This window comes from Dipodomys merriami, unplaced genomic scaffold (genome assembly GCF_024711535.1).
Source record: "Dipodomys merriami isolate MVZ:Mamm:240054 unplaced genomic scaffold, mDipMer1.0.p SCAF_20, whole genome shotgun sequence".
Classification (NCBI taxonomy): domain Eukaryota; kingdom Metazoa; phylum Chordata; class Mammalia; order Rodentia; family Heteromyidae; genus Dipodomys; species Dipodomys merriami.
In genome coordinates, this window is record NW_027203382.1 from 9,650,033 (window position 1) to 9,672,369 (window position 22,337).

Here is a 22,337-nt window from a genome sequence, read left to right on the forward strand (position 1 = left end):
AAAGGGTGGATGGTGTGTTGTTTATTAAGGAAAGCCTTGTCTACCTTGGAGATCCTCAAATTTTCAGGAGCCTTTACTCTTAATAAGAAAAATGAAAAAAAAATCCTTTCCAAATACGTCTTTTTTACATTTTATGACTAGAACACGTTAAAGATAGAGTAAGGAAGCACAGCCATTTGTGAGGCTGAAAATGTAGACTCCTGAGAAATGAGGAGCTCCTGAGGAAGAGGTGTGGTTAGAAATGTTATTTGACCTCCACTGTTAGACTTGTTAAAAATAAGAAATCCTAGGCCTGAATCTGCCTAGTCTGGGACAGTGGCATTAACATTTCTAGCATGCGGATTGTTAGATTTTTCCAGGGGAACCTGTTTAATGCATGCTTTATTCAGCAATGTCCCCGGAATGAAAGGGATATAGATAGAAATGTCATCCTTCTCTTGGTTTCAGCTGTCACTCCAAACACTGAGGAAAATTCTCCCGTGAACTGCCTATTAGGATGCTACCAGCTCTACAGGTTACAGACACTGGAAGACAAAAATACCTTACATTGAAGGGTAGATACCTAAGAAATGATGTCTATTTAATTACTGAACCCTTATTAAACCCAGGTGCTCTGTGAAGTATTTAATGTTCATCCTATCAGCCTCTCTCAGGAGAGAAAAGGCCAATTGTGTTACCCCAGCCAGTGGACTGACTCCTTCTATTCCAGCTGACCCCTGGCCCTTTCATCTATGGCAATTAAGGAACACACTTATATGAAGAAAAAATTAAAAAGCTTCAGGAAGCTGTTCTTAAGAAGAGGGACCCAAGGAAATGGGTGAGCAGGCAAACAAGGGTCCTGTTGCACCGTCTGTGGTTCTCACTATATACCTATGGACCAACTTTCCCAAGAGGCCACAGTCTAAAGTTTGTACTGCTCCATCAATTTCATCTCCTCTTGGGGCTCTATTTTGCTATATCCCATCTTTCCCTGCATAACTTTCACCCACAAATGACAGAGGGGAGGGGAGAGAAGTCAAATGGACTCTACCTTATTAAGTAAGGTCTCATTGAGCATGTTGTTTGTATCAGATATCTTGCTAAGCCTTCCAGAGACACAATAACTCTATCGAGCAAATAATTCTAAATAGTTTTATCTTCATTTTATAAATGAAGAAAGTACAAATGAACGAGGATAAACTAAATTCCACAGGGAAAATGTGATTTAATCTCTAAGTTGGTCCCTTCTTGAAACCTCGGGCTATTCTGTAGTATGCACTTGGAATGTTTTTCATATTAAGACACTTTTTTAGCATCCAGGGCTTTTACACAAATCCCAAATGTCCTCAGATTCCTTCAAGGGTGCCTACTGATTTCTCTAGAAATAGTGCTGGATATCCATTCCTCAAATGCTTTTGTATTTGATGGTCTGGGAAATGACCCCCCTCCCCAAAGAGGAGTATGGAAAGGGTTAATCAAAGCTGAGGCTCTTCCACATTAGTGAAGAAAGTCTTTGAATTTTGTTAACATACAGAAATTCTTCAAGCTGGGTTTTTTAATTATGCTTTAAAAGAACATTCATTCCTACTATCATGATATGCCTCCTACACAACAATCTCAGTTGTCTAATCAATGGTGGCATTAAAAGACTGAAGAGTGGAGCAGATCGATGAAATCACTCTCTGACTCATGATATGACTATGACACAAATTGAGACAAAGTCTGCCTTGCAGAAATGCTTTAGTAAACACTGAAATATTTAGTTAGCTCCCTCTGATGACAAAGCACTCAGTTCTTACTTTCCCCTTTAGAATAAAACTGAATATTGTTTCTGGCTGGGCTTGGTCCAATTAGGAACAGAACACTCATCTTTAGAAATGAAGATATAAAGAAAAAATTTCCTTACATCATAAATACTATTGTTGGAAAATTTAAGAATGTCTACCAAACATCTGGTGTTCGAGCTGAATTCCTGTCAATCAAACACATGTAGTATATTTTTTCAGTCACTGCTGTTGGTTACAAAGCAAACCATAATGGAATATTTGAAAAGGTGGAATAGTAACAAGTAAACTATTTCTAACAGGATCTAAAAGGCTAGCCAAAGATAGATAGACTAGAGGACTTGTTTACAACAGCACTTTGAATATAAGTTAGATCCTCTCTACTTCAATATGGTTTTATCACTCACTGCAAGTAGCATAGACCACAAGTCTCCATTTGCATCTCTGAACCAAAAAAGGCCACATACTCAATGCTCTTAACAGAAGCAGCATTGACTCATACAGCCTATAAACACATCTAAAAATGGATGATTACTCTTTTCTCCTTCATGCTTACTTCAACAGCAGTTTTCTCAATTTTTTCAGAAGGTCAACAGCTTGCAAAAATCTAAGGAGGACCATGAAAAAGCCAGACCTTTAGTTTTCCAACACAATCACTAGAGCAAAGAAATCGAAAACAGTCCCTCCCCCCACCTCTACTGTGCCCCTTGTCAAAGCTGTTAGACTTGTTAGCTAGTCACTCACTGTACAGAGTTATGCCCAACTCATCTCAAAACCATATCAGGATCTGGACATGGACCAAATGGATTTCCACATTTTCTCCACTCATGTGCCCAACCACATTATTACCATGCTCTTATCCCCTTCCCAGATGACTGAGCCTTCTATTCAACGTTTCTCTCCAATTGCATCCACAAAGTCTGAATTGAGCCCCAAGTTAGTATTTCCTAAAATAACAAATAAATGGACTGATGATAAATTAAGTTGGAATTTTAGATAACCATGTGATTTTGCAATTCCAATTTTATATTTATTTGGCAAGTTTATCACAATGACACCTTATATTCTTGCCTGTAGACCCATAGAGAAAAGATGACCCTGAAATAAAATTCTAATTGTAACATTGTGCTATTTTGCTGGTTCCCTAACATCTTTCAACCTGGATGAGCCCATCCAAACCAAAGCTTAATAAGCTCTATTTCCCCATTGTTATAGGAAGACTCTTCCTGTAGAATTTAATGTTTTGGTTTTTAGTTGTTTGCATTTGTTTTCTTGCCTGTTTTGGTCTTTGCAATGTTTATTGAGCAAAGGGGTGGGGATATCGGATCAAAGAGGGGATAAACACATGAGCCGGATATTCTCATGTTCTTCTTTTCATTTGATTCAACTAAACTATAATTTCTTACCATTTGGGAGAGAAGGAAACCAAGGCATAAAGAGGTCAAAACACTTTCAAATGGTTCATCAGCATAGCTAGACAAAATTCTAATTCTGACAGACTTTCAGTCCTACATCCTCTGCCTCTCTTCCTGTATGTCCATCCCACATACCCAGCAAAGGCAATTATTTTGACACAGTCAGCAAGAAGGGATGATGCTTATGTCTTTGGAAAAATAGGGAAACTGAATCCAAGACAGTCACTTTAGCAGAATCAATATATTTGAGTAGGAATGCTCTAGGTGAAACAGATGTGTCCCAGAGATGGGCAATGTCTAGTCTTGGACCATAGTCGGGAACCATAATAGAGATATACATGCTATGCTAAATCTGTGGAGTCTTGGGAGTCTTAGGAGCCAGGTAGAAATTATGGATTGATATGTGGCATGTTTGTAGCACTGAACATCCTTTCAAGCAAGGCATTTGAAAGACTTGATCCGAGTGTGGTGCACTGTGCCTCTGTAGCCACAGAGGGCTTCATAACGACTAAATGTGTTGTTCAGGGCAGTTCAGGCTAGACTACTCTGGGACTCCTCCAACTGTGACCTGTGTAGGATTTGTAGGGGATTCATTTTGCAGCTGTAAGAAGCGGGTGGGACTAAATTGATGAAGAAGAGTTTGAATGAGAGTCTTCTACCTTGAGAAAAGAGGAACCTTGAGATGGGATGGATCCACAGCGTCTGTGAAGAAGACCAGGGATGGGTTGACCTCTGCTCCAGTAAGAGCAGTGGAGCAGAAGGTACCCCAAGATTCTATATATCCTAACTTGCTTTTCTACTCCTTCAAATATATTCACAAATGTTTGGGTTTTTTTATCATGTACTTTAAAATTAATCATAGTGAATCCATGTTGAGGTTACCTTCATTTATATTCTATAATGGGGCTGGGTGGTAAGTGGTAGAGCATTAGCCAAGTATACAGGAGGTCCTGGGTTCAATTCCCAGCACCACAAGCAAACAACAACAACAAAATCTTCTGTATTTTATAACGGAGTTAATGGTATTCTGATATATTGCTGGAAAAACTTTGCTTTATAAGGGTGGCATAATTTTCATTATACAAATACTATTTTTTCCTTATTAAATACTTTTCTTTAAAAATGTTTCTTTTTGCCTGGCGCCGGTGGCTCACGCCTGTAATCCTAGCTACTCAGGAGGCTGAGATCTGAGGATCACGGTTCAAAGCCAGCCCAGCAGGAAAGTCCATGAGACTCTTATCTCCAATAAACCACTAGAAAACAGGAAGTGGTGCTGTGGCTCAAGCAGTAGAGCATTTGCCTTGACTAAAGAGCTGAAGGACAGTGCCCAAGCCCAGAGTTCAAGCCCCACCCACAAAAAAAGTTTCTTTTCTTTTCTTTCCTTTTTTTTTTTTTTTTTGTGCCCCAAGGAAAAGAATCTTAAATCTTTAGGCATTTTGGCAAACTCTAGGAAGACATTTTGGACCAAAGTATATGCCTTTTAAAGATCTTTTTAAAAAAATGTTAACTAATAAAAAATTGCAATCTGCTAAACTTCAGCATTTTATGTATATGTGCCTCGCTAATCATTAATTATTTCTTCTAGAAAAGCATTTCTGACTTCTTTTTTCCCTTTCCTCCCAGTTCTCCACCAATTGGTACTCTCAGAAATTAAGTCTTACAGTTACTGCCTAGGCATCCATTTTCTGACCTAAGTTCTTAAGTTACTTGAAACCCACTGGTACCTGATCATCTCTGGCTAGTTAAAAATCTCCCTTCTTTGGGATTGTTTGTAATATAGCCTATTTTTACTTATCACACTAATCACAAATCCACACCCCTCACAGCTGCTGCCTATGATTAAACTTTATGGTTCACACCAGAGTCCTGTAAATAAATTCTTTGCACGTGCTTTCTTTAATTAGCCAGGGGATAATGCCTGCAGGCCCTAATAAAGGCATAGTCCCACAAGTCCCTGCTTCCTCCCAAATGCCCTGCCCCCTGGTGGAGCTCCTCACTGTCTCCGAATCCCCTCTGCTTCTCCCTGGTGACCCTAACCATTCCGGGACCTGTAAGTAAGATATTTCTTCTGTTTTACACACTTTTAGTGTCTCATTGTGTCTTACTTGGCCAACGTGACTGAACCTCCCATATGTCTTTATCATATCTATGTCTGGTATCCGTATTTTCCCAGCAGAGCTCTCTTAGAAAGGAGTGGTCATGGCCTATGGCCTCATTTGAGGAAACCTCAAGACTAAATTAGAAAGAAACCATAATGATAAGAACTTAACTCTCTCACTGTGCTGAAATATTTGGCTGTCAGTCTTCCTTAGTAGCCTATAACTATTATACTTGAATTTAACTCCAACACAGAACAAGTTTCAGTCATAGCTGCATAATAATTGTTCAAAATGTTTGATGAATGAGCAAATGTTTTAATCTGATCTTCTTGTATAAATCAGAGACTTTATTTTTTGTCAGTCATGGGGCTTGAACTCTGGGCTTGGGCACTGTCCCTGAGCTCTTCAGCTCAAGGTGAGCGCTCTTCCACTTGAGCCACAATACCACTTCCAGTTTTCTAGTGGTTTATTGGAGATAAGGGTGTCACGGACTTTCCTGCCTGGGTTGGCTTTGAACCGTGATCCTCAGATCTTAGCCTCCTGAGTAGCTAGGATTACAGGCATGAGCCACTGGCACCAGGCTAAGACTAACTTTTTAATGCACAATTGTTTCCAGTCAACACATTAAAAAAATCTTATAAGTACTATCAGGGTTAGCTGTTTCAAGATAACAAAGGCCTGTTCTTCACCCCCCTCCACTCCCCAGTTTGTAACCGAGTAAGTAAAAAATAAATAGCTGGATGCAATAGGTACAAAGTGTACCTAGTTATACAGAATGTATGAATGTGTGGTATGTAGAGAAAAAAAGGCTAAATATCTAAACATCCATAGTCCTTACTTCCCTCCTCAATCTCCCTCCCTTTCTCCTCACTCTCTCTCTCCTTCTCCCCCTGCCCTGCCTCCCTCCCTCCCCCCTCCCTCCTCCCTCCAAACCCCCCCTCTCATGTTTGCCTTTAATACTTCTTGGGTTCACAGACTGTCCTTTTACTCTCTTCTCCAATTGCAGCTACACCTAAAATTGCAAAGATAAAAACTCTAGAGTGGAAGATGATGAGTGTTACCTGTACGTGACATGTTCAAACAGAAAAAGATGTAAAGGAAGGAAAACACTTCTATTTTTAAAAGGCAATTTTCTGAAGATCTCCTCACTAGAAAGCACAAATCTTAGTTTAGATCTATCAAGATTCAGAGAAGAGACTTCTGTTTTAAAGTTAGTGGTAGTGGCCCTAGAAGGCACATTTTAGTTACCTTCATGTATTAGCCCCTGTGTCTTTCTGAACCCTTCACATCTTGCTCAGATTGTCTAGAGAGGCATTTGAGAATGTCCCATAGCAAAGAGATACTCTCAGTATTTATAGTGGATTTCTCTCTGAAACCCAGCTATTTTCCGTCAGATGAATGCTTAGTCATGGTGAAGGAACTTGAAGATACTGGTTGCATAAATGCTGCCTTATTGAAAGGATTAATGTAGTTCTTTCAGGATCTGTTTAATTCTTGAGAGAGTAGATGGTTATAAAGAAAAGCTTACCCAATGTGTTTACCTTCTTCTTCTCTGAGGGTGGATCCCTTTCTACTTCTAAATCCTCTTGTGATGCAGCAAACGAAACTCTTGCTCCAAAATTGTGAATTAATGAACTTTTCTTTTAACCTGTACAAAGTACCCAAATGAGCATCAGCAACTTGATAGTAAGTGTTGCCACCTGCACCTTTCCAAGTGGTAGAAGGTGATTTATGGGCTTAACTTCAACACCTCCTAGTTATTTGCTATACAAATTCACTCCTCTAGATCTCAATATCCTTTCCAATGCAATGGATCAACAGCTACTTTCTTGGAGATGTTTACCTAGGGATTTAAAAGACAACACAATGTATCAAGCATATAATGAATAAGTGTTCAATAAATGACAGATACCTCCTTGTCGGGATAGGTCAGTGTGGATAGGATGGGGGCTTACACATTGTAAGCTGCTAACTCTGGAAGCATTATCTTCTATTACTAAAAACTATTATTAAAGAGAATGGTTTTCCCCAGCCTTAGTAGTTGTTTTTAGTTTTACTCATATAGGCAAAAATAATAGCAATGCCACAGTAAGATTTCCTTTGTCCATAATTCCCTTGGTATGTACATACATACCAGTCCAATATAAATCTCTGTATCATAAAAAGCATATGAAGAAATTTGAGAAAAAAATCCTGTACAGATTAAAGCTTCAAAGAAACTGAAATATTCAGAAATACCATAAATGTATGTCTTTTTTATACTATATACATGTATCTGTGAGAAAATAAAAACATTTTTCTTGATTATTATACAACATACTTCTCCACCATGTACAGTGGATAGAGACAAAGGCAGGCAGCACCAGAAGCGAAGGACAACTCAGTAGAGCTGTCATTAGGTCTAGAAGCAAAATACTCTATTCAAATAGCCTCACTTAGGGAAAGGGAAAGGTAAACCTACAAGAGCTACAAAGCCTGGAGACAGGAACTAATGTTAATAAATCAGAATGAAACATGAAAATGTCAACTTAATCAAGCATTTAAATTTTATTAATCAAGCCTAATTTTTATGAGAGCAAATAATCACTGAAGCTGGACAAATTTGTTCTCGATTGCATCAGAAACATAATTTTAATATTTAATGGACTGATGAATTTAAATGGAGAATTATCTTTATGAAACATGGTCTTCATAATTTGCCATTAAGTGAGAAATAAAAAAATCAGCATAAATCTTACATAAAGGTTATTTAACTAAATGTTGGTACTATAAATATTATAAATGCACAATGCAGTAATTTAGCAATCATACGATACACCATATAGCAGAAATTGGACATGGACTGGGAAGGCTTTTTGCTAAGTGGGAAGAAATATCTGTTAGCTGGATTTGTTTGAGGTTTCCTAGATATTCTTTTCATTCAGGCTTCTGAGCTACAATGTACTACTTACCACAAGCATTCTTTCAGGTCCAAATCCACCAGGGATGTCTTTTGTGAATATTATTCTTTGTAAAATAATAATAATAATTTTATTGTTACTTATAGAAGAAAGATAAAAACAAAGAACTGTTGTCTTCTAGCTATGTGTTTTGGTATTTAAAACAACTCCTTTTATAAATACAATATTTAAAACATACTCCTTTTATAATACAATATTCTCAAAGGCCTTAAAGCATTGTAGGTGAAAAAAGACAAAACTCACGCATGCCAGATTTTGTTCTCTGCAAATGTATACCCATTCTACTCCTCTCCATGACCCCCAGCATATTGCTTAAGTAGGAAATTCCTGTGAATTTTCATAGAAGTAAAATAATATCTTAACCAGTCACCACAGTCCAAAGGCTTGCTAACATGAAGCTCTAAAATAAGTAGTTTGTTTTCAAGTGTTTTTTTTTAAGATTTCCCACTGTTCCCAAAGTGTCATATTGACCTGTAATACATGTGCTAAATTATACATTTATCAGAAAAGAACTCGCCTATTGCAGTGTTAATGTTCCTGAGCAACTCTGATGAGGTTAGAGCCAGGGACCTTCGGAGCAGATGGCAGGACACTTGCTCTAACAAAAGTCACAGCAGTTTCCTCTTCTTGCTTTGCAGAAAATGTGTTAAATAAATAATAATGCAAAGCCTTCATTAGACAGACTAAAAAACACAAATTCCTTAGGTGGTTTTCAAAACGTCAAACATTTGAAATTGTGCCATGTTTTTAAAAATAGAAAGTTGTTTTGGAATGGAGCTATGACTTTAAATAGAGAGGCTTAAAGAAATAACTTCCATTTTATTTGAACTTTATCATTTAAGCCAAAAATGTTTTGCTTTGAAAATATTAAATTGTATAAAACATTAGTAATGAGTCTAGTTATCTTTTCAACTTGCTTTCAACGCACATTAAATAACTCATTGGGTGGGATGAATTTTTTAATATTTTCAACCTGATAAGTAGTACATGTTCACGAAAGCATTTTCTAGAAGAACATTAAAGGTTAATAGTTGACCTATTTTTCCCCACTCAACAGAATTAATATGCAATATCCTAAAGACTCCACGATTAGAATTTTCCTCTAAGCAAAATATACAATACATTGTGAAGCCTTTAGGTGGAGACATCACTCAAGTAAACACTAGAATTCTGTTCACAGTGCTTTGTGTAAGTCTAAGAATACTGAGAAGGCAATAGGCAGGAAAAAAATCATTTAAGATGTTTATGATTATTATAGAATTCACACTATTTATTGTTTATAGTCTTTCTTAGTAAAAGAATATTTTTGCATATTAAGCTGACTCTTAAGAAAATAAAACATTGCATACTCCTGGCCAGTAAATTTTCTGTCTTCACACCTTATAGCAAAGCATAATATACTGCAAATCAGAATGCAGTTCTTGATGCAGAATACAGGCTGTATGTAATCAGTGGCATGAATCAAAAGTCATCTGATAGCCACATTAAAGCCACATTTTCTATTAAGAATCAGACAAAATTACAACATGGCACTCCCCAGAATGAGCCAAGGAAATGCACTCTGCAAGAAATAATTGTATTTGAGTGTGTCTTTAAAAATCAGGAAGTCTTTTAGCAATAAGAACTAATGCGTTTCTCTTTTTGTCTGCCTTCTTTTGTATTGCAATATATTCAGCCTCACTTGCAAGCCTATCACACTAATTATTATTACATCTAGTGGCTCAGCTATCTCGATAACTACTGTAGCTGAAATATTTCAAGGTCAAATCCTTAATAGCGTGAATCAAACCAAGCCGCCATCATACATGCTTTCGAACTATACTCTATGAGACCTCACATTATCCCATTTGTGTCTTGGTATTCTTACAAATATGGAATAAATTGTATGTGCGTGTAATTGTACCATTCATTTTGCAAAAGTTTCTTCTCAGAAGTCTTGTGAGAAGCCTAACAGGTCTGCCCAAGCATGCATGTAATTATCTTACTGACCACAAAAGTCTTCAGCCAAACTCTGATAACTTCCAAGTAGTCCAAAATCACTTAAATGGTTACATGCATTATCCTCAATCATAGGCATTCCATAACTTCATATTATACTTACACGTGTACTGAATACATGGGCATGCAATTGTATGCTCCGCCTGGTTATGCACACACATGATATTAATGGACTGCTATTTAAAATTGTGGAAGAATACCATCCTGTCCTAATTCTTCCATTATCTTGGGTAGAAATAAGCATTTAGTATGTGATGTGTCCCATTATGAGCATCTGTACACATTTGATGTTCTGTGAATAGAAATTAAAACTGAATCTTCTTTTGTGCCACTTTTCTTTAATATTTTAACATTGCAGTTGCACAATCTAAACAGCAGTGATTTCTTCTTTAAATATGTAGCTTTTTTATAGACTGCTTGAGTAAAGCAATTTGAATTGTGCAACTGTTTGTTCCACACATATCAAAACATCCATTTAATTCAAAGATTATTTTCAAGGAAATAAAAATACAAAAGAAAGTAGTTTATGTCAGCATTGGCTTTCAAGGGGTATATTTTCACAAGATCTAGTATTTACAACTTAACATCACAATTTTTTCAGTGTTTTAGAGAAATGGAAGACATAATTCCTAAGAAAATTATAATGCTAAGTGCTTTAAGAATTATTTGAAGAAATATTTTGTTACCTTAGGATTATACCTGCACTATCTATCCATTGGGATTAAAAAGCAGTAGTTAATATTCACTGTCCTGTGATGATTTTAGAAATGCAATATACCTGAATCTACTATTCATTCTTATACTGGGTTGGTCTTCTTTCTTTTGTTGCATCCTTCCAGTTGCTTCTGTGCTCCATCTTTGGTCAAGTAAAATTTTATTTCCTTGCAAATTATAAAATATTCCATGGTATTGGGTTATATTGAAAATGTCTTAAAATATTGAAAGAAATGCTTTTACATGTATAGAGGATATATAGATACTATAGATGGGATTTGTTCCATTTTATAAATTGATTTTTAAAATGTTCTGCCACATATTGCATTTTATATGTTAATGAAAAATGTTCAGCAAATATTGAATATGGAAGAAGAAATATTATCCTTTTTAAAATAATGTTATCTGCTTATCCTTTGGCTGTAATGTAGCTGGCACACTGCATTTGGGACTGTCTGTGTGTGTTTCTTAAAATGTCATCTTTATTAGTATTACATTCAAGGAATAGTAGCAAGAATCCGTTTCTTTCAAGACCTTCCTCCAGTGTGTGGCATATAAGTCTGTGACGAGCGACATTACAGAAGGTCATGTCACTTTTAACTGCTTGCATTACATCTTTCTGATTTCCCTAGTGTCCTTCCTTTGTTTGATTAATACTACTTGCTTTCAAGTAAGGTATCAGAAAGTGTAATTTGGAAAAAGAATTCTGGAGCCAACCTGAAAGATTTTCTCTTAAGAAGAAAAAAAAGAGAAACTTTGTAAATGTATCTTTTCTAACATGCATTTATGTCACTCTTTTCCTTTTTTCCCCTTTAAGGAAGGGTGTGTGTGTGTGTGTGTGTGTGTGTGTGTGTGTGTGTGTGTGTGTGTGTGTGTGTGTGTGTGTGTGTGTGTGTGTGTGTGTGTGTGTGTGTGTGTGTGTGTGTGTGTGTGTATGTGTGTGCGCGCGCGCGCGTGTGTGTGTGTGTGTGTGTGTGTGTGTGTGTGTTATTGCTGACAAATGTTTGGGCAACTGGACTTTGAATACCTGAAAACAAAACTGTTGTGCTTATTTGGATTTATTTGAAGAGGAAAGGGCTGGAATTTGACACTAGGACTCCTGTATTTTATTTGTTTTCTTTAGTTAAGTGTTAAACTCCACCCGTCTACTTTTAAATAGCAGGTGTTGTTTGAGTTCTCTGGGAAAGGTTGCAATTTTGTGCAGTCATTAAATGCACTTCAGTGATATATGTGGTTTGTTTTTAAAAGCTCAGTTTGCAGTTTGAGTTCATTGAGTCTGGCTGAAGCTTGTGTCTAAAAGCACAGCTCAGCTTCTAACATGATCCTGTCTTCAGAGCCATTCATTTCACTGGACCACTAAAGCCTGAAGACTAATTGTGAAAGCATCACCATTTTAATTTAAAGTCCTTATGCACATCTGTTACTACACTTCTATGTGTTTCTTAGTGTCAGTGAAAGCATGAATCAGAATTTTGTGTGCCATTAAGAACATAGAGTATTTGGTCCAAGGAAAAAAGACACAATTTAATTTCCAAAAATTAATGTTGAATGCTCTGCTGATGTTCTTTTTTATTACAGGACAACATTTTTGAGAACTTAGTTGGATACAAGAACTATGCTAAGCACTTTATATACATGCTCTTATTGGATCCTTAATCAGTACTATGAGATATAAGGGCTATTATCATCTCCATTTTCCATGGCACCTTAAGCTTCACCTGAACAAAATGTAATAGCACAGATACATTGCAGAGCAGTATGGAGGCACCAGGAAGAAACCATCTGTATTATAAATCCTCACTTGTAGATGTTTATGATGTAACATTAAAAAGCCACTAGAGAAAGGAAAAGCCCTCACTAGAGCGCTAACACACAACACAGCGGCCCTCACTAACACAACACTTTGCTGCCAAATGTAAAAGCAAATGGTTGTATTGGGTGGTTCTGGCTGCACATTTGTGGAGTAATTGTGCGTAGCCAATTGCCCACTTGAGTAGGGTAAGAACAGTTTGGGTTTTTCAAATGAAGAGCCTGATTTTATAGACTTCTTTGAGTCATACTTGAACATAAGATTCACAGATGATTTGTAGGATGTGTAGATGAACATAGCGCTTTCTCTTTTCTTTTCCTTTCTGTGTGTGTGTGTGTGTGTGTGTGTGTGTGTGTGTGTGTGTGTGTGTGTGTGTGTGTGTGTGTGTGTGTGTGTGTTGTGTATATGCATGCCGGTATCATGGCTTGAACTGAGTTCCTGAATACTGACTCATGATTTTGCTGAAGGCTAGAAGTCTATCACTTGAGCCACAGCTCCACTTCACCCTTTTTGGTGGCTAGTTGTCAATAAGAGTCTCAAGGACTTTTCTATCTGGGCTAGATTCAGTCCCTGGTCCTCAGGTTCCTAAGTTCTCAGTCTCCTGAGCAGCTCACAGGTGCAAGCCACTAGTGCCCAGCAATGTAGTATTTGCTTTTATGGTTGAAATTAATTTTATAAATTCCCAAATCTTAAAGATTAAATATTCCCAGGCTCCTTTCCAGGCTAATGTTTGAAGGCATTTTGAATACTTGCCTTTATTAATCTGTGCCATTGATTAGGTGTAAGTCTTTTCATAGAATCCGAGTCAGGTCTATGGAATAAAGAAGAGGCACTAAAAGATTGTGTTCAAACAGATGAAGAATAGGAGCATGTGCCTACAATTAGTGTTTAGGAAGCTGAGACATGAGAAGTGTGAGTTCAAGACCAGTCTGGGCTTTCACAGAAAGACCCTGTCTCAATAAAACAAATAGAAAGATATAAAGGATAGATAATACATGTATCTATTCAACAAAAAAAATTTTTTTTTTCTTGAACTCTTGCTATGTATCTAGCAATCTTCTAGGCACAACCTGATGCCATACTGCCTTTATAACACAATACAATGGTAAGTGCCGTGGACAGGAAATTTATAATACATTTTTAGTGACAACTACCTTCAATGTGGTTTTAGTTTATTCATGAGAATAAAAGTGTAATATTTCATTTTCTTTGACAGACTTGATATGAATGCATAGGGAGTTTTAGCAAAAAAATACTATATAACTGAAATTTTGAATGATTTAAAATAATCATTTAAAAATCTTCATAAGGTTGGGGGAATTGCTTTGATGCATTCCAATGTATTAAAACATTGTGGCTGATTTCCTTTTTAAAACTCTGTCACAAATAGTCCCATTTGGAATAGCCTGTGATAGCACAGCAATGAAACTTTGTCATTATGGTTTTCTGCGTATTTGTAATATGATGCTTCAAGTTGGAGAAAACTGGATGTCAACACAACGGCTTACCTGAGAGTCCCTCTTTACCTTCTAGAGAGTTGATATGAGTATCCGTGAAGTACTTCACTGATAATCATCTTAGAATTCCCACATTGCCTAGTACTGTGTGCCTTGGACAAAGGAATTTATTAGTGATTGTGGAGTAGCTGAATATAGTTAGAGAAAATATTAAGAGTTGTTCTTGTTAAGTTGAATTTCTGTATGTAGAGTAGTATAAATTATGTTAGTTAATTGGAAACTAGATATTATGTTACTGGTATTTTTTCAAATGCTGAGTGTCCTAGTGAAAGTCCTTAAACTTCTATCATTTACTAGAACATGGAAAATGTGACATTAACTGACAAATGATTTCACACATTTCACATGCCTTTGATTATATATTGGTTCATGTGACCTCGAAGTTTATATTAGGTTTATGTTTAAATCATATAAAGCTTTTAGAATATTTTAACTCATAACTGAAAATCCTAACATACTGTATCAGTTTACACAATTCATGGCACAATATATTCAAGTTTTTACTTACAAGTTATTCCTGTTTATATTCAGAAGACACATAAAAGGGCTAAAGTGTCCCTAAAGTTGTGAGGTTTGAGGGGATTCAAGCTATTTGATTACCATGGTTCTACTGAGTCTGCTTAGAGATATTCAGACTGGATTAAAAAAAGGCATATGCATTTACAAATTATATAAATTATTATAAATGTAGTAAATGAGGACAAACCTAAATGACAAGCCCTCACTTTGGTTTTATTTTTACATTTGATTTTCAAGGAATGCAATTTTTGTGCCTGTAACAATTAAAAATACCCCATCTGAACTGAATTTCCATTCTTAATGCCTGAGGTAAAGCAGTATTACCTGGCAAATCCAAAATCATTAGCCCATTCCATTTATTACCTAATTTTTCTAGGTAAACTAGAATATATTAAAAACATGCATGGCATATCCATGTACATAGAGCTCATATATGTGATATATACATATGATTTTAGAATTCATTTTATTAATGATATCCATTCTCATAATCCTTATGTGAAAATCACAGCAAATTAAAATGAGTTTCAGGTAATCTACAAAATTCCAAAAATACAAAAACAGTCGAGTTGATTTTTATGCATAAAAATTAAAATTTGAGCCATGAAAGATGTGTTAATTTTGTGACATAGGCCAACAGAATGAATCAATTAAGAATGATAGCTTTTTTAAAAAAAAATCCTTAGCATCTAGAAAAAAAGTAAATTAGAAATAACAGAGCTGTTTCATGCTTTGTTATTTAACTCTAAATTTAGAATGCATGATTCATTTAGACAGCAGCATAGGAAATTTCCTGATTTACAGGATCCCCTAAATGAATGTTTACCTTACACATATTTCAAATTCTTTGTCACAAAACAGTTCTCATGTATGAGATTCCTTAATGGGGCTTCAGTTGCCTAATGTTTAATCAGTTAAAAGCAGAATCTTGTCCTGATCCTCATTCCTAGATCAAACATCCTCTCCCAGTGCAGGCATTTCAAATGTTAATAAAGTTTTTATTTCCGAAAGGTTCAAAATGACAGAATAAAATTCTCTCCTTTAAGAGCACAAAAACGACTTCTGTTTTCTGTCTGCAGGTAGTGGAGGACATGTTAGAGGACGAGGAAGAAGAAGATGACAAAGATGACAAGGTAATTATCTTTCCCAGCACTTGGGTGCCTGGGGATGGGGGAATGGAGACATGACACTGTTTTCACAGACAGTTAAAAAAGGAGTTGAAGTGTTTGAGTTCAGAAAATTGGACAGTGCTGTTTATCATCCTAACAATGTCACTGCATGTTGCAAAGAGGGAGAGAGGGCTATAAATTCTCTTCGCTTTTGTCCAGAGCTGGGTCAAATATTTTTCTGCTAGGAAATATATATATGTGTGTGTGTGTGTATATATATATATATATATAATTTTAGCTTGTCTGGAACTTGATAGCTCTCATGAAGATAACTGCAGTGACAACTGTTTTTGAAGGGCAAAATATGTGTCCTATCTTGAGTATTACAAATTGGTCTATACTTTGAAGGAAGAGGGGAGTGGAAAGGTAGCCGTCTGCATGAGTTGAACCATGGATATTGTCATGAGTAATTTTTGAAGAACAGCCCAGTGAAAGAACATGAGTATGGGGGACATTTAAATAACCCCAATGCTCATTGTCCCTGCCTACCTTGGGAATGGCTCTGGGTACCTCATCAGGAAGGTCCTTGTTCAGAGAAGCTTATATTTTGATTGCTTCTTGGTTTAGGGGTGGTGACCACAGTAAATAACAGCCCATTTCTGTGGCTATTTGGATTGGTTGTCCCTGGGGAAAGAAGGCAAGGAAGATGAATTAGAAGGACTTTGTATCAGGGCAGTAGTGGGTGGTGGCGACGGAGCTGCTTTCTGTGGCAAGGAGGGCTGAAATGCTGTGACATCATGACTTCTGAGCATTTATACAACTAAAAGCTAAACATTCCTAAGGTGTCATCAGGAAGCAGAGGAGAGGATATTAATTATTTGCGCATTGTTCGATATATGAAACCCGATTTTGACCTTCCCTACAATCTGACATTTTGTTATACTAAAGCAATGAAAAAAAAAATGTTGAAGAGAACAACAGTATATCTGTTATATCCCAGAGAAGGATTCATATTGCATTCAAATTTTTAAAAAATCACAATGACTAGTTAACCTCATAAACAATTTTTTCCTAACAATAAGTTCTTGAAGGAAAAACGCAAACATACTTTTTCCTTCTAATGCTACTTCAAACACTTTTTAAATTGATAGAGTTCTTATGTGAATTTTTTTTCTTCTGTATATTATTTAGTCATTAGCGACATCATCAAATATAAAACTAAAAAAATGTCCTTCCTGCAAAAAACACATATGTGCTTGTTTTTTAATGTTAAATAACATGAGCATACTCTTCTGGCAATAAATGATATGATTTATTGTTAAGGTCAGTTGTAGAGCTGTAGAGAGCTTGTATTTTAACTCAACATGTCAGTTTTGAATCATCATTTCTCTGCTGATAAACACTGAGCTGCCATCCATTTATGGCCATTTTCCCATGCTTGTTGCTGCTTTATTATTAAAGCTACCATAAAGATCCATCCCAGCAGCAGGCATTTGCCCAGAAATGTTAATAAATGGAAACCCTTGGTGAAGTCTACTACTTCAATGTCTCTGCCTCAAGTAAACCTCTATTTTAGAGCCAGTTTGTTGAGGCTATTCTATTCCTTTCATCTTCCCTTTTTTTTTTTTTTTGGTCAGTTTTTTTTTTAATAGAAAGGATGTTAGGCATGGGAAACAAATACATGCCTAGATAACCAGCTCACCATAACATAGACATCAAGTGAACATGCCAAAATGGAAATACCACCAAATCTCTAGAGTAGCCTCTATTGTAATCAAGTGTTTGGTTGTATGAAATTGAAACCCTGGTTCTAACACATTTTCATAACTAGTTACCAAAGTTGACTGAAGGTAGATGCTTAAATTACTGTGTGAATTCAACTGGATTCATCCATACAGGATGCTGACTATGAAAGAATTGTGAAAGAACTGCAAGCTGATTCTGCATAAATCCAACTCTTTATTTGAATGCTATATATTATAAACATATACATTAAATAAATATATAATATATATTGAACTCATAATGGAATTGATAGCATGAAAATGTCTGAACAAAAAATCTCAAATGCAACAAAATACAATAGATTTTTAAATTCTTGCATAATAGTGGAAAAGATAGAGTAGATGTCTTGAAATACAGTTTTCACTCAAGAGATGGAAATAATGCCTGTTTCCATTTACCAGCTTGTGTCTCTGGGCTGGCTCTCACAGCAGTAAAAGCTGTAAGCCTTAGCTATCAGTGTGTCTAAATGCAAGAAGGGTAATTTCCTACTTTAAAAAAATTCATTGGTTCCTCTATTTAAAGTTTGTGTGTAGAGTCATGCATAATGGAATTTCATGAGAAAACAAATGTGTTTTCTTGCCATATGAACAGGTACTAACCTCTAGCTCTCATTATTTCTCTGTTTTCTCATATGGTATAATAGTAGGGTCAGGTCAGTGGGTCCTCTTATAGGATAAAAGTAAAAAAGATTAATAAATGTGCCAAAGCCTCACTTTAATTGAACCTGAAGCACATGTTGCAAGTATGTAAAATATGTCCCAGATGTTTCACCAGGGCTAGTGTCTTGGCTTTCCCTGATTACCACCAGGCAGCTATTAGTCCTATAACCTTTGGACTTGGGGGTAAATGGGGTATTACGTGGCACAGAATGAGAGCACCTGTTTTCCATTCAGCAAAGACCCCTGGCAGGCTTTGCCTAAGCCCATCCATATGTTTTCACTTAGCAGATTGTTGGGCGATTATGAAAAGTGTCTTTCTTTAGAGCCAGCATTGATATTAGTCACTCACAATGAAAGGGCAGGTCATTGGCTACTTGACAAGGTCTGTGTGGGCATAAACCTTTATTTCATTTGAGCTTGAAGTGTTTTTGATAATTATATGCATGGAAAAGATGAAGATCATAATAACTTCACAGAATAACTTGGTAATAGGTTTTCTTTATGGACCCTAGCAGCTGGGAAGACTGGTTTTAAAGTTGGTAAAGGCTAAATCATACATGAGTCTACCTCGTTCTTGTATCTTTCCATATTATGGCTTTGTATTTTTTTTGTAATTGAGTTCCACATTTTATTAAAAGAGCTTATCAATACTCAGGTGAGAGTTTGTGAGGCCATAGATTTGTATTTCATTCTAAAACACATTGCTCACATTTTCTATAAAATAAAATTAGGTGGATTCTGTCTTAATCCAATCCCATGGGTTTTACAAAGGCAGAGAATGAGTTTTAAGTAAGGAGTTCTGGTTATGATTCATCAACTTGTTAATATTTTCGTTTGCCTGCATTATGTAGTAGCACTATGTTAATTTAGGTTGGCGATGACATTCTTTTTTCTGAGTTAAGTGTTGGAAAGATATCATACTGTGTTCTCCATTCCCTTTGTTGTAAAGCATTCTCTCAGTCATCAACCACAAAGTCACAGTTTGACCTGATTTTTTGACCTGACATCAAATTCCACCTTTGTGGCTAATGGAATGTCTAAGCAAATAAAGCTTAACTAAATTGCCTAGGTGCAGTTATCAACAAGCCATATAACAGTGTTTTTCACCATGTTATATATCATAATAAGGTGGTTAATCTGCATAATCTTGACATCTAATTAATGAAGATCAGTCTTCCTTTTGTGGTTTAAAAAGTTTAGGCATGCTTCCCATGGTGTGTCCTACCCTACCCTTGTAATAAGATCCAGCTGCAGTCTCAGGAAGCAGAAACAGAATGCAGGTTTCCCTCAGGACTAGAATGTATGGCATTCTAGTAATGTTTATTGATAAAAGATATTAAAATGTTCAGGCATTTATGCTTACATTGCTTCTCCTTTTTTTTCAACTGTTATGTCAAGGTTACTGTGTTTCAAGATAACCAAATGCAATGAATAGAACATATCTGAGTAACTTCAAAATATACACATTGTTTGCTTTAATTCTTAAAATCTGTACTTTCTGGTTTCTGTGAACCAAACATGTACCTAAGATTCATACATCTCTACGTCTTAAATCAACTGTAGGAGTTGGCACAGAGAAAGATAATTCTAAGTGTTACAAGAGATGTTAATCTGACCAAATTGCCTTTTCCAGTTCCTCTCAGTGAAATCAGTGTATGATCAGGAAATAGATAAAGGCTTTGGAGAAAGGTGAGGTAAAAGGAAACAAAAGGAAACAAAAATTGTGTGTGTGTGTGTGTGTGTGTGTGTGTGTGTGTGTTGCTACTAGGCTTGAACTTATGGCTTCTTGTTCTTTCTTGGCTCTTTTGCTCAAGGCTAGAGCTCTGCCAGGTTTTTTATTGTTGTTGTTTTTGGTTTTCCCCCACTTCTAGATTTTTGCTGGTTAATTGGAAATAAGAGTCTCCAAGTAGCCGGGTGCCGATGACTTACACCTGTAATCCTAGCTATTCAGGAGGATGAGATCTGAGGATCACAGTTCAAAGCCAGCCAAGGCAGGAAAGTCCATGAGACTCTTATCTCCAATTAACCACCAAAAAATTGGAAGTGGTGCTGTGGCTCAAGTGGTAGAGTGCTTGCCTTAAGCTGAAGAGTCAGGGACAGTGCCTAGGTCCAGAGTTCAAGCCCCATGACCACCAACAACAACAACTAAAAAAAAGTCTCCAGGTTCTGGCTGCTTCCACTAGCCTCAGACCATGGTGCTCAGATCTCAGCCTCCTGAATAGTTAGGATTACAATCATGAGCATCCAGACCATATATATCAATCTGAGGCTACTTTTAACTGGAATACCCCTGTGTTCATTTATACATTTCCTAGCACTATATAACACAACTTGCCACAAACCTAGAGATGTAAAATTCACTGGTTGATTTCAGCTGTCTTTCAGTAGGTAAGAAGTATGGGCATAGTGAGCTGTGTTCTCTGCTCCCCCTAAAGAATTAGTCAGGTTGAGTTTTCATCTAGAGGCCTAAGAGAAAAAATGTTTTCAAGTTCATTAAGGTTGTTAGTAGAATTCAGTTTCAGCTCTCAATAGTTGGAAGACTGGCTAGGAGCTGGTGGCTCATGCCTGTAATCCTGAGATCTGAGGATCACGGTTCAAAGCCAGCCATGGCAGGAAAGTCCATGAGACTCTTATCTCCAATAAACCACCAGAAAACTGGAAGTGGCACTGTGACTCAAGTGGTAGAGTGCTCACCTTGAGCTGAAGAGCTCAGGGACAGCAGCCAGGCCCAGAGTTCAAGCCCCATGACCCACAAAAAAAGTTGGAAGACTGATGCATTTCCTGATGGTTTTCTGCACTTCATGGCCACTTTGCATGTGCCCCTCCATCTTTCAAATGAGCGTTCAAGAATGTCTCTTTGTGGGGCTGGGAAGGTGGCTCAGTGGTAGAGCACTTGCCTTGAATGCGTGAGGCCCTGGGTTCAATTCCTCAGCACCACATAAGAAAAAAAAAAGAAGTGGTTCTGTGGCTCAAGTGATAGAGCACTAGCCTCGAGCTGAAGAACTGAGGGACACTGCCCAGGCCCAGAGTTCAGGCCCCATGACCAGACCCCCGCCCAAAAAAAATAATGTCTCTTTGTTAGAATCTATGGCACATGTCAATTTACCATTTTCAGGAAAAGGCTAGTATTATTTAAGGGCTTACCTGGTTAAGGTGCCATAAAATGTGCCCTAATTGTGGGAACAACTAACTATACCATCATATTCCTAAACCCACTCCTAATACAGGGATTATACATGTTATATAGACCAGAGGTGGGAATCTTAGCCTCTGTCTTCTGCATACCACAGCCATTTATACCCACTGATGTTCTAGAAGTGAAAATGTAGTAATTTTTGTGTTTCTTGAATATATCTATCCCTAGACTATGTCCTAATTATCTTACAATAAATAAGGAAGACCTGTCTATCTATATAGATCTTCAATAATTATAGGAACATCTCATACTAGAGATACAAAATAAACAATGTAAGATAGATTGATAGCTGATGACTGTAAAATCAATCATAGCATGCTATATTCCACTTACCAGTTATTTAATTCTGATTAGGCAACCTGACATCTGATAGATCATTTCTTTCATTTTGTTTTGTCTTTCTGCCAAAAAGCAAATAATAAAGTGAATGAACAGCAGGAAAGGCTACATTAGTCTTTTGGATCTTTTTTTGGAGCTTAAACCCATTGGGCTGATGACCTCAAGTCTATAGGAATTTTCCACTTTTCTTAGAACTAGTGATAATTAATATTTGAAAGTACTGAAGAAATCTAACTCAACTACCTTCTTTAAAATGAAACTTAGGCTGTATGGTTTCCCTCATCTTCAATAATTAAAATGTGCCTATAAAGCTGGGCACCAGTGGCTTATGCCTATAATCCTCAGTATTCTGGAGGCTGAGATCTGAGGATTGCAGTTCAAAGCCAGCCTGGGCATGAAAGTCTGTAAGATTCTCATCTCCAATTAATCACCAGAAAACCAGAAGTAGCACTAT

General features: G+C 36.7%; 1 protein-coding gene across 10 annotated transcripts in view; it reads left to right on the forward strand.

Moving 5' to 3' along the window:
• The window catches only part of Mctp1 (multiple C2 and transmembrane domain containing 1), a 530,774-nt gene that overhangs the window by 435,179 nt on the left and 73,258 nt on the right, over positions 1-22,337 (forward strand). For all 10 annotated transcript variants that reach the window (XM_070031065.1, XM_070031059.1, XM_070031063.1 and 7 more), the window contains one exon: positions 15,875-15,928. In XM_070031065.1, the coding sequence (XP_069887166.1) occupies positions 15,875-15,928 (54 nt within the window). The remainder of the gene's footprint in view (positions 1-15,874; positions 15,929-22,337) is intronic.